This window comes from Pleuronectes platessa, chromosome 4 (genome assembly GCF_947347685.1).
Source record: "Pleuronectes platessa chromosome 4, fPlePla1.1, whole genome shotgun sequence".
Lineage (NCBI taxonomy): Eukaryota > Metazoa > Chordata > Actinopteri > Pleuronectiformes > Pleuronectidae > Pleuronectes > Pleuronectes platessa.
Genome location: NC_070629.1, coordinates 9,943,902 through 9,956,394, shown reverse-complemented (window position 1 = coordinate 9,956,394; position 12,493 = coordinate 9,943,902). Strand labels below are relative to the sequence as shown.

Genomic DNA, 12,493 nt, shown 5'->3' with positions numbered 1-12,493 from the left:
ATATCTGGAAGTCGCTCACCTGTCTGCGGTAGTGTGTAAATTCTGAATGTTGCAAAAGTATGAATGGATAAACCGAAATACAGCTTACCATGAAAAAAACATCCAAGTAAAATAAAGTACATGTACTTTGTTGTACTTTACCACTGACAGGGCATATTGTAGATGTTCTTTATTGCCGACACGTATTTATTTATATATGAAGATTCTCTTTAACAATGCTCCTCTGATAAAAAAACAACAGGATACAGAAGTGGAATGTTTTTAAATAATTTATTAGGAATTTTAAAAAGTTTTTTTTTTCCAAAGGAATAAACATGACAGGAAAAAGAAAATCAGAAAAAAGTTACAGTGTTGACAAGATTGTTATTTTTCAGTGAAAACAGCATCATAGAATGAATGAACTACCATGGTGACCTGTAGCAGTGTGAGCGAGCGTATCGAAATGTAAAAACCTGTGTCTTGCAGATCGAGAGTGCTTTGTTCTTAAGCTACTATTCAAAGAAAGAAACACATTTATTGTGATCGGCCAGTGCAACATACTAGTAGCTCTGAACATAACCAAGTTTTCGTCTAAAAATAGTAGTCACATTTCTACAGTCTGTGACCTCCAGTGGATATGCAGTGATGGTTAGGATGTGGTGGGTGATAGGTGAAGATACAGGTGAGAGTTAAAATGACCCTCCTCTCCTTTCCTGTTAGAGAAGCCACCTTTCTAAACGGTTTAACCATCCACACTTTGACACAGATGTTAATGCAACAATAAAAAAAGTCTGATTAAAATTTCACATTTGCAACTGAGGTACCAACCCTCCCCCCCAAGAAAAACAGCACATGGCACATTGGAAACCAATGTGTACAATACCACATGACATGATCACGCAATCAATCAGCTGTAAACACGCTAACTGCGTACCACTGCTCCCGCACACTCGTCCTTCATTTTCCTTCACAAACAAACATTGTATATTGAAAAATCACAGTTAAAACAACAGCATGACAAAGTAAGAAAATAGCATGTGTTTTTTTTCTTGTTAACTCTCCTGATTGAGGACTGTTGTACCAGACTCAGCGTCTCTCCTCCGCTGCATGTAGAGGGTTTGAACTCTGACGCAGCACTAACACACTCTTGTGAAACATCCTCCATAGAAGCATGGAGAGAGACACACTGAACGGCTGGTCTTCTGGTGACAGGCAAACTGAAATGTTCTCGACCCCCAAGTGAAAGTATGATACGTAACAGTCAAGCTTTCCAACACATTTCTCCAAAGCCTCCCACACACACAATTAGCTGAACCCCCACCCTCCGCCCTCTGAGCCCCCCCGAAAACCAGTCATATTTACAATATTTTACAAAATTGTACAGCTCATGTTGGCATATTATGCAACTGGGACTAATGACCTTTGTGTGACCATTATTAGTAGAACAAGTCTTTGTTAGAAACCTACCAAGATATACACTTTGTGACACATTGTCAAGAAATAGTATTAATCACAAATGTTTAGTTAAAATTCAGTATGAACTAGTATAGACAACTAGACAAATATACAGTTTTTTTTTCTCAGTACAAATTACAGCTCTTGACCTTAAAATGGGCTTCACCCGGAGCTTGAACTGCTCTTATCTCAGAGGTCAAAGTTCAAATAACCCAATCAAATACAGCCAAAACAGATAAAGAAATACAGCCATCAAAAAAAAAAACAACAACAACAAGGTAAAACATAACAACAGAAAAAACTCTAAAAATTCAGCATCAGCATGTGTCGCTATTACAAATAGTGATAAATGCTCCATTTATGAACTTCTCTTTTTTTGTTTTCATTGGGGGGTGGAGTTAAGTGAAGCGTCAGTAGGGTCGGCTGGAGGGGTCGGGGGTGGTTTGTCAAAAATCGAGCCGCCCCAGCCGAAGAGGTGGACCAGACAGAGACAGGCCAATCAGCTCCGAAACAGCTTAAACTCCTTTCAGCTCTCAGTCTACAGCTCTGCAGTGACAAGAAAGCCACGTAGGTTACTCACAGGTCGGTTGATGCAATAATGTGTCTTAAACAAAATGCTTCAAACAAAGACATGCTAGACAAGACAAAGACTGACCTAGGCTCTCAGTGATATCCGTTAGTGAAGGCTGTGGCGATCAAAGGGCCCTGCGGGAGCAAGAATAGAAAAGTTCAAGGGTCACTTCTTTGTTAGTAAAATTCAGACAATGAGCACATCTTTTTTTGTTTGTAACATTCTGAAGTTGTTAATCAGTGTTTTGTTTGAATGAAAACCACAGTTCCTGAGTCACAGCTAAGAAACTGTTAAGGAACCAGGACAGAAACATTCCGGTACAGAATCATAAGCAACAATGTCTTACCCCCAAACTATGGCTGAATCCAGTGCTCGGGGCGGGGCTGGCAGCGCTGAGGTAACTGCTCACTGCCGACTCCTGACCGGCGTTTCCATACAGGTCTGCCATCGGCCCAGGGCTGCTCGTACTTAAAAATCCAGCTGAGCGAGACGGGTTAGAGCCTAAAAGTCAAAACAGATAGATTCTTGCTGTTTGAAACACTTACAGGCTAAAAGCCTAAATAAATTAGTATTATTTAACTAGATTGATTGTGGTATGTAGCTGTGGTATCGAGATCCTACCGATACACATGCTTGACCAATTAGCTTTTCTATTTTTTGTAAAATCTAATTAGTAATTAAACTTACCAGAAAATTATTACTTGACATACATTAGTATTAGAACTATCCAAAAGACAGAAATCATATTTGGAAAGATTTTATAGAGGTTGCAGGGTTTATGACCTATACTGCAACCAGCCACCAGAGGGCATTAAGATGTTTTGGCTTTACTTTTGGGATTGCTGTCGTGTCGTCCATCTTTATATACATTCATACTGTAGACTTGACTTTTCTAATAAAATAGTTGTTTCTACTTAAGGTTTCCAGGGATATTTTTCTATTTATTGTAAACAGTACAACTCTTGAAACATTTGTTCATCATAGTGAAGATTGGCAAGGTGGTAGGTGACTAAATTAGAATTTCTTCATATTTAAAATCTGCAACTATATTAGTAGTTAAGAAAAAATAATAAGAATTTGGTTTTGGTAATTTTTTCTTTGATATGAGATTAGTCACATTTACAGCAGATGTTCAGATGTATAAAAATATAATCCTGTAAAATTAAAAGAAAAATCAAAAGACATTTCTTATTTTCATTTACATACCTCTGACGACTGCTGCTGCCGCCGCTGCTGCTGCCATTGGTCCATACGCTGTGAGAGGAATGGCTGAAAAAAAAAAGTAAAACCCAAGTTTAACACCTTTTTATGTGTAGGCACATAACAGACAGCTAAGAACACATTATTTCACGTCTACCTCCAGTGACTTGTGCTGGAGTTATTTATGTTGTAATTTTGAGCAGAAATTCTGAATTATAATTCACTTTAGTTGAGTAGGATAATGACAAAACCTTCCTCTTTTCTTACAGCAATCCTGCCTTCAGTTTAGAGAATGAGGAGGACTGACAAACAAAAACATGCAAACCAAAGCGTGACCTGGTGTTGACGCTAGCGTGGCGCGGAGAAGACGTGACGCTTGTATATTTCAGAAGAGGGACTGACTGACCTGTGAGCTCAGGGGGATGAGGTGAAGTCAGAAGGGGAGTCCTCTCTAAGTGGAACTCTAAAACAGAAACATCAGAGTGCTGTTGAGACAAACACTTTCACTGCCGGCGAGGAGAACACATACACACACAGGGTTTGAGGAATGCGAACAGGAATTAAATGACGGAAGGATATTTTAAAAAGCAACAAAAGTGGTGTTATAAATTATGCACAACATATATAAATATAAATAGCATGTGTCATATAAAACAAATAACTTCAATTCAGAAGAGTACATTGATTACACTTAATTATTCATCCATTCCACAGATTTATCTGCTGCTCACACTTCACACATCATTATGTTTTTGATATAAAATAGAAAAAACTTGAAGACGTTAGATGACAGGTTGTTCATTCCGTTCAATCACTAAGTGCAGATAATGTCTGTTTGTCAAGGGAAGCAAGGATGATTTTAATATTTTTTTCAAACTCATTCATGTCTCACACAGCATGTGCATCTACAACACTTGCGAACTAAATGTAGCTGCGTGTTTAACTCTCAGTTAATGTGACAAAAAATAACATCAGAGTGTATGAGGAGCAGAAAATGTGCTTTGATTACCAGGGAACTGGTAGGTGTATCCAGGAGTGATGCCAGCGTAGCTCCGGCTGGTGTAGGTGGCCGTCTGAAAGCCAGGATAACCTGCGGGGGGGAAAAATCACTATCAACACATGGATATCAGAAAAAATAGGAAATACAATGTGTTTATGTGGCGTCTGAGATAAAAAAAAAGAGGTCATTGCAGTATTGTGTGCACGTGTTTGTGGTTGTGCTGCCCCCTAAGCGTGAGGCCTGGTATGCTCTGTGACGTGCAGGCGGATGATATTCTACACCTGTGGTCTGGATTTCTTCACTATGACTAAGCAGCTTAGTGTCTTTGTCTTTGGTTTCACTCTAAGCGGTACACAGTATACCGAGATTTTCATTGTGCACAACATGCCACCTGGAGAGATGACTTCCGAACAACATTCACACGGATACAACATGCTTATCTACTATTATTATTTAACTTTTTTTCTTTTGAATATGTGGTGGCGATTCCATCTTAAGCTACAATGTCTTTTCAAATGAAACGCTGGAGAAAAAGGTGTAGTTCTCAGACTGAACAGTTGGTGGTGGCATTGGTGTTAAATTCAGATCCGCAAACAGGTCCTGAACTGGTGTGAATACAAATTAAATTAATCGTGTGGACCTTATCCTACTGTAGTGATGATGTGGTAATAATGTTCAACGAAATTAGAAGAGCGGAACTGTTACAGCGGAAATTCCACGTTTTATTTTTCATGAGGAGAAAACTCCTTTACAAACTGAGGGTATGAAGTTCGAGTGGTTGCATTATGGGAGATATAGGATGCAGCATATATAGCACATATTTTAATATTTAATTTTTATCTTACATTTTGTTTAATGATTGACTAATATCTATGATTCGAACCTTGGTGGAAGTATGTGCTATGTTTTTCTTCATTACTGCACCTTTTCTGTAAGTTCTAAAGTCTAAGCTGTAGTTAATCGAGGCTGCATGTCGGAGAGTTACAAGCCGACACGACCCAGCTCAGTGGTCAGTTCGCTCCACATGAGGCGTCATGTGACCTTTAAGCCAACGGGGGCCCTGATGCAGGGATAGTTATTGTAAGGCTCAGGTGTAAGACCACATCCTTCCTGTCCTGATCAATACGAACTTACCCAGCATACCAATGCCCAGCATGAAGGCGTCCATCCCATAGGGCATCACCCTAGAGCGCCCCCTGGCCGAGCCCGTGGGGGACATCACCTCCTTGGGCTGAGCTTTCTTACACTCCACCTGTTTCCAGACACACAACAAATCAGTACTGCAAGGTCGGTGACGCAACAACGGTGTCAGAACGTTGTCGCACACACAGAGCCGCTTACCATTTTGTTGTTGATCTCGTGGAAGTGGATCTCGCAGACTTTCTCCACCACATCCTCGTTCTCAAACGTCACAAAGCCGAATCCTGGCGAGGACGAGCACATTTTGAGAGTAGAAACATATACATTTCACACAGTTTGATGGATTTCAACAGCGGGCCTCTCTGTGCAGCAGCACAGCTAATAGTCTCCAGTAATCAGTACTGTAATAGCCGCTTAACACATTTGCCCCCCCTCTTTCAATGTTGCTATTCTGCACTCATCCTTTCTTCCCTCCCTTCCTGGCCAGAAGGCCTGGACAAAGCTGGTAGGCTGTCATAATCGATCAGTCCTAGGGTGGGGAGGAGGTGCTTAAGGAGGCTTTATCCTGATCCCGATTAACGGACTGGCTAATTAGACTAGCCCCGTTCGTCTCCTCCTGCTCAGCCCACAGGAAGGAGGAGGCCCTGGGGGTGAATCAATAGACAACCAGGAAGGATTGGAGGAAGAGTAGTAAACTGAGGAAGACAAGGAGAGGAAAAGTTGAGGTGTAGTGCATTAATGGACAGAGTGAGAGTTCGTCCGTCTCACCTCTGTGTCTGTTGGTGGTCTTGTCGAACATGAGCATAGCATCGTCGACCTGGGGGGGAGACAAACAACACCGTTTATGAACGCAGCGCTCTCTCTCTCTCTCTCTCCTGCCACGCAGCATATTGCCTGACCTCAGCCCTTCTCAAGTTCTGCAGGGAGGCTCAGCAACAGATGGACAGAGAGGAGGGGGAAGAGGGAGTGAGGGAGGGAGGGAGGGAGGGAGGGAGGGTACTGGGGACAAGCGACAGGTTACAAAGAGGAGGCCGAGAGAGCAAAGAGAGGGAAATATGGAGAAACACTGTACATGGCAAATAGACATAATGAGTGGCACGGAAAGTTGGAAGTTGTGTCTGCTGCTAAACTGCCCTGGTCACAATCCTTCTCACAGAGATCACATAATCCGCCCCCTTTTCTCCCCTCCAAAGTTTGACATTCCCATGGCAACTGTACAAAAAGCCCTTATAAAAGAGCTCTAGCCAACATCAAATATGCTTTATGAATAGTGGGAGAGTGCCAGTGAGACAAAGAGAGGGCCACAAACACAGACACACAAACACACACACACACACAAAAAGAAATTTGCCAGTCACAAGCAGAAAGGTGAATCCTGTGGGCAGGAGGGGACTCGATGAGAGGGCAGAGCTGATAGTGAGAGGAAGAGCGACAGGTGGAGATATGGTGAAATAGAGCACAGAGAGTCCTGTAAGAGTGAGGAGGAAAGAAAAAGAAAGAAGAAGATTGGGTCAAAGTGGAAAGGGAGGAGAAAGAAGAGACAAAGGGAGAGGGAAGAGGGAGAACAAAGAGGCCTGGAGGCTTTGTTTGTTGGCACAGTCGGCCATGATTCCTCCTCCTCCTCTCCCTTTGACCTCTCCCTCCAGCCCGGCCCCCCTTTATAGAGCAAAGACACAGGTGTCTATTCTACACACACACACACACACACACACAGAGAGGGAGATAGTTTCTTATGTCAAAGTTGACCTCCTCTTTCCCCCACCTCCCCCTCTCTCGCCACAAGCTCACATGTTTATACTCTGCACAGTGGTCCAAATAAACATTTGGTAAATGAATCTCTGCTCTTGGTCTATAATAAGTTTACTGGATGTGGTCCACTGAATAATTTGTCATAGTCACATTGTCAGTGTGTGTGTGTGTGTGTGTGTGGACCCCTAAGGGCAGTTTGCCTACAGAAAGGTCAAAGGTGAGTGAGGAGTGTCACTGTGAAAGAGGACCTGTTACTCTGATGCTTCTCAAGCCGCTGCCTGACATTTGCCTGACGCCTGCAACACTCAGTGTCTCTGCAAAATCAGTCTTTCAACTGGAAACTTTGTCCACGTAGCGAGTCCACAGAAAACTTTAAGCAATTAAGGGTGAGGTCAGACAAACACATTTACCAAGCCGGTTTAACAAGGCAAATACATAAAAGTCATCCAATTCCAACTTGAAGTGAGGCTGCTCTGTCACCCTGGAGGACGCCATCAAAACATAAAACGCTGCAAATGGAGTTAATCGCATATCATTGCTCAATATTTCAAACACTGGGCATTTTTAATGGCGCACTGCCGGACAATATTCCTCTCTTATCCTTTTTTCCCCACCTCTCATCTTCCCTGTTATCCCCTGCCCATCCCTCTCCGCTCTCCTTTGTCCTCACCAGGACGGGACACAAAAGGTCCAGTGAGGCAGTCTAATCAGGAACTTCCATGGATGGCTGGAGCCTACATTTCACCGTCCATCCCTCGATATCTCTCTCGGCAAAAATTCATCTAGACGTTATGATTGAGGAGGGAGCATGGAGAAACTCGAGGCCAAACCTTTGGCTCTGAAAATGAAATGCCATGCGGTTGCAGACGTAACGGTTTAAAACAGAGTATTTTCCCGTGACTGACTTTGAAAAGTTACAGTTTTTTTTGGGGGGGGGGGGGGGGGTTGTTCCGTCCAATTTTATTCAGCAGAAGATGAACTAAAAGTCACGTGGCTCATAAAGCTTTTCTGTTCCCCCTCGTGGAGTGGGAAAGGTCCAGAAACTTCCAGTATGCAGATAACTTCTGAACAAACTAACAAAATATTTGTCTAGCTTTGTGCAGAGGTATAATGGCCCTCGTAACCCCCCCTTACACACACACACACACACACACACACACACACACACACACACCATCATTGCCCCAGTTCCCTCTCTTCAGCCTCTGCAAACCACTCTCAATCAGGCCCTCCCGCCCTTGTCGGTGCCTTTGTCAGCCCGTCAGCTATTCTCTGCCCCACGTCTTTCACATCGAAGAATTTAAGAAACTTGGATAAAACTTTATGTTAAAAAATGTTTTAAAAAAAACACATCTAAATTAAGGAAATGATATAAAAGTAGAGGAGGAAGTTAGGAGGTTTTGAGTGTAAGTCCAATTATATTTATTTTTTACTAAACTACAGAGTTAACCCCCACCCAACACACACACACACACTCATGCTAACACCCCCGAACACCACCTCATCCCTCCTCCTTCAGAACAAAACCCCCTTACCCACAGAATTACTTGGGGACAATGGGCAAGTCGGGTCACCACGGTAACGGGCCAGGAGGGGGTTGTGGGTAGGAGCAGCTGTTACATCAGATTAATTCAGATTCTGATAATCCCTCCTCCTTCCTCGCCATCACCACACACTCAGTACAAAACTTTTCTCCCCCCTCCCTCTCTCGCCCTCCTCCCCCTGCTCCCTCTCCCAGTCCCCCTAACTTCGCCTGCTGCTCTCAGAGTCTCTCAGCCTCGTTATTTTTTTCCTTTCCTACCCTCTTCAAGCCTTTTTCTCTCCATCCTTTCTCGCCCTCCTCCTCCCTGCAGCAGTAACTCCTTCACTTCCAAGCAGCAGCTCGACTCCCAAGTGAAGTTTTTCACAGAGAACTTGCGGTGAATCAGCCTCGGCAGCACTGGCGAGAGGCAATGCTGCTCAGAGCTGCTGATTCGTTTCCGCGCCGACGCCACCGAAATGTATGTGAATCTGTTCAAGCAGAATAGTCCCACTTTTTCGGCTTTCGACCTCCATTGCTGTTTGGTTCGGCCAAAATCTGACACCAAAGCTCCCTTAGACAACACTCACCTTCCCGAACTGGTCGAAGTACTGCTTGACGTCCTCGATAGTCGTGTTCACTGACAGGCCTCCCACAAAGATCTTCTTGGTTCGAGTCACCAGCTGTAAGAGGGGGAACGGCACAGATGAGCAAATAACTCTTCCCTCTGGCATCTTCAGGCACACTGTTCATTTTATAATAAATCCAGTTAGGAATCAGTTTACGGTCGTGACTCAAAATGTGTATATTTGTCCAGAAAGCTTGTTTAAATGTTACAATAATTACAAGCGCTTTTGCAACTCTGTATTACCTCAGTACTTTGAATCAAAACAGTCGAATTATTTGTCTCAAATGTATGTTTATTTAATGTTACTTTACTGCTGCCTCAGCTGTTACTACACTTAAAACAATTTTCTGAAATTAAGTTGCAGGTTCAAAGTACAAAACTACTTTTCACACTGTCCCCAAACAATACAAGAATAACGGTGGTTAAAAGGTAATTTACATTGGATGATAATATTGTAACAGATTTTTCATTAAATGCATTATTTACCAAGATTTTTTTCCATTCATTGAGCTGTCACTGTTTCAAGAATACCTATCACTGTGCCTTTGAGCAAACATGACATTTAATTATGTTATACGTAAAATTATGTTTTATATGATTTATACATAATAGGGTTTCACAGGGACCATAAATAAAACACATTTTGATTCCAGCCCATGAAGCCCCACAGAAGACTGGCAGCGCGTCAACTGGTTTCTTCTTAACATTTGCCTCCGTGTATCTGTTTTTTCTCTACAGTTTGCTGAACAAGAGCACAAAAGCATTTAAAGAAAAAAACTGAGCCAAACACTGGCTCCAGCGGGACACCTGGAATTACGTTTTTTGTGGCGAGATGGAGAAGAAAAACAAGTTTGCTCCGTCACATAAAGTGGAAGACGAGCAGCATTTAACAGAACAGTGTTTAGTCCGTGCTGCTGTAAGTCTGTCAGCCGAGAACACTGTGATTGAACAATGTGGACAGAAACAGGTGGATTTAAACCTGTAACTGTAAGGTGTGTCAAAGGTACATCATAATACATTAACACTTTGTAACAAATTATTTACTAATGTTACTAATATGTTATAGTAGACGCTTTGAATTAACATACGTTTTTCAGTCATGAATGTCCACAGAATTGGGTTGGGACTTTCTCTGGAGTTCGCCTTTCAAACATGAACAATGCAGCAGGAGATTCTAAGGTCAGATGCATTCACCACGGCACAGAAATCTGTGTAGCTTTCAGGTGAAGGGGGGTGCAGCCGGTAGTACATTGCATATTAATTCAGCTGTGGAAATTACGTGTTTTTGTTTACAGGGCATAGACACCACCGTCGGCTCTCATCACCAATAGCTCTCCTGATATATTCACCTGTCTTCTTCTAGTAAGGCCCAGCCTTTTCATCTGGAGATATTTGTATTCTTCTAGTTTTTTGTGTGTGTTTTTTTGTGTCTATGGCATTTTAGAAACGTCATTGACACGGCCACTAGCTCGTGGTGAAGTCTGGAGCCTCTCACTTGGACATTTGCGTTCTCACATACAGCCCCTTAGGAGATTATCAGTTCAGTGCATGTCTGAAAGCAGCTTAATTTTATTTTTTTATGTTTTTTGCTGTTACATCTGTCACCATCTACAACCTTTTAAGATTTTATTAGGTGTCGCTCTTTAATAAAGTGGGTTCCAAAAGTCTACATTGTGCGTTTCATTATGGGACAATGGTGTCAATGACTGTCAAAGTCACAAATCAGGCATATTCAGGGATATATGTTTGTGTTTTAACACACGCTCACACGCTGCATTCTTCTGCAGCTTAGAAACTAAATGGAAAACCAATGCAACAACCTTTGACACAGCCATTTCAGCAGATCTGTCGTATCAGAGAAAATGTTGTTATATGTTCTTTTCTCCTCGTACCAGTGTTTATTTGTGCTGCTGGCCTCACACAGCCGGGTTTCCCAGCCTGTCGTTGTGAGCAGAGAAGACCGAGCTGCCACAGATCAGGACAGAGCGTACTTGAAACACAATCCAGACGTTCAGGTGGGTTTAACAATACTTCTGTGTTTCTAAATTTGTGAACGTTTTTGTTCGCACACAATCGCACAACGACCCGGTGATGTCAGCGCCGCTCATGTTCATCAGATTACCAGGCATTAGCCTAACCCGCTGCAAAACAAGGTGCACACAACTTAACCTGAGGAGACAGATCCACTCACCTTGGGCTGGGCTCTGCGAGGGAACGCAACCTTGGGATCGATCTGCAGGAGAGGATACAGAGAGGGAGACGACTGGTTAGTGTTGTGTCATGATGCAGACGCATCAGCAACCTTTCCTCTGTGTACTCTGACATCACACCTTCATCTCTCATGATGACTCATCAATGAGGGTGTAATATATCCATGTCATCCTCCTGTTGGCCTAGTGCAACATTAACACAGCAACAATGTCAAAGACACACGTTTTTGAAGGCTCATCATACCCACACTTCCTTGTGCTGATTAACAGAAACAGACACAGCTTATAGTTGGGACAGAAAAAATCAAGATGAAGTTGACGTCAAAGGTAGCGAGTGTGTTCTCAAATAAATCAATACATTTTGAGGTGGAAAGATGGTGAGGTTTTCTCATTATCACCTGCTTCAGACATCTGATCGAACACCTACATCCTGGTCTGAAGACACGACTGCTGAATGAATGTGTGTGTTTGACAGTAATACCAGTGTGTGTGTGTGAACATTTGCCAACAGTGATGTAGCAGTAGATGATGTCATTAAGGCTGCTTATCAAAGCACCAAGGAGGTTTTCACCCCTGAGATTTTGTTTGTTGGTTTGTAAACAAGATTAAACAAAAACTACTGGACGGATTAACATGAGACCTGATGGGAAGATGCTGTATTAGTCAGGGAAGAACTCTGTTAATTTTAGTGCAGATAAAGATCAGGAGGAGCAGATATGTTTTTCACTTTTCTTTACATTGCAAGAAAGGATGTTTTCTAATATATTGTCTTGATTTTTAAGAAAATAATTCATGGATCTTGAAAAAAAAAATCTGGCATATTTGGGAGAGTGATATTTAGGAGCGTGTGCAGATCCAGTGGATCTAGTGAATTTAAATGTGGTGTGCAGAACGCATCTCATCGCTTCATCTTAGCTTTTCTAATTATTCCCTCAGTTGACTCATCTATCGTGAGGCTATAAAAGTGCTCTATTTGGTATGATAAAAGCACCAACTGTTAAATGTTAAATGCAAAGGTACTCAGTTTATAATGATGACAGAC

General features: G+C 42.4%; 1 protein-coding gene across 5 annotated transcripts in view; it reads right to left on the bottom strand.

Moving 5' to 3' along the window:
- Positions 1 to 251: 251 nt before the first annotated feature.
- Positions 252 to 12,493, bottom strand: part of msi1b (musashi RNA binding protein 1b) — a 25,247-nt gene continuing 13,005 nt past the window's right edge. For all 5 annotated transcript variants that reach the window (XM_053420319.1, XM_053420320.1, XM_053420316.1 and 2 more), the window contains 11 exons: positions 11,433 to 11,474; positions 9,204 to 9,296; positions 6,114 to 6,162; positions 5,547 to 5,629; positions 5,340 to 5,457; positions 4,215 to 4,295; positions 3,612 to 3,668; positions 3,212 to 3,274; positions 2,352 to 2,506; positions 2,090 to 2,139; positions 252 to 1,980 (listed from right to left, as the gene is read on the bottom strand). In XM_053420319.1, the coding sequence (XP_053276294.1) occupies positions 2,098 to 2,139; positions 2,352 to 2,506; positions 3,212 to 3,274; positions 3,612 to 3,668; positions 4,215 to 4,295; positions 5,340 to 5,457; positions 5,547 to 5,629; positions 6,114 to 6,162; positions 9,204 to 9,296; positions 11,433 to 11,474 (783 nt within the window). In that variant the 3' untranslated portion in view covers positions 252 to 1,980; positions 2,090 to 2,097. The remainder of the gene's footprint in view (positions 1,981 to 2,089; positions 2,140 to 2,351; positions 2,507 to 3,211; positions 3,275 to 3,611; positions 3,669 to 4,214; positions 4,296 to 5,339; positions 5,458 to 5,546; positions 5,630 to 6,113; positions 6,163 to 9,203; positions 9,297 to 11,432; positions 11,475 to 12,493) is intronic.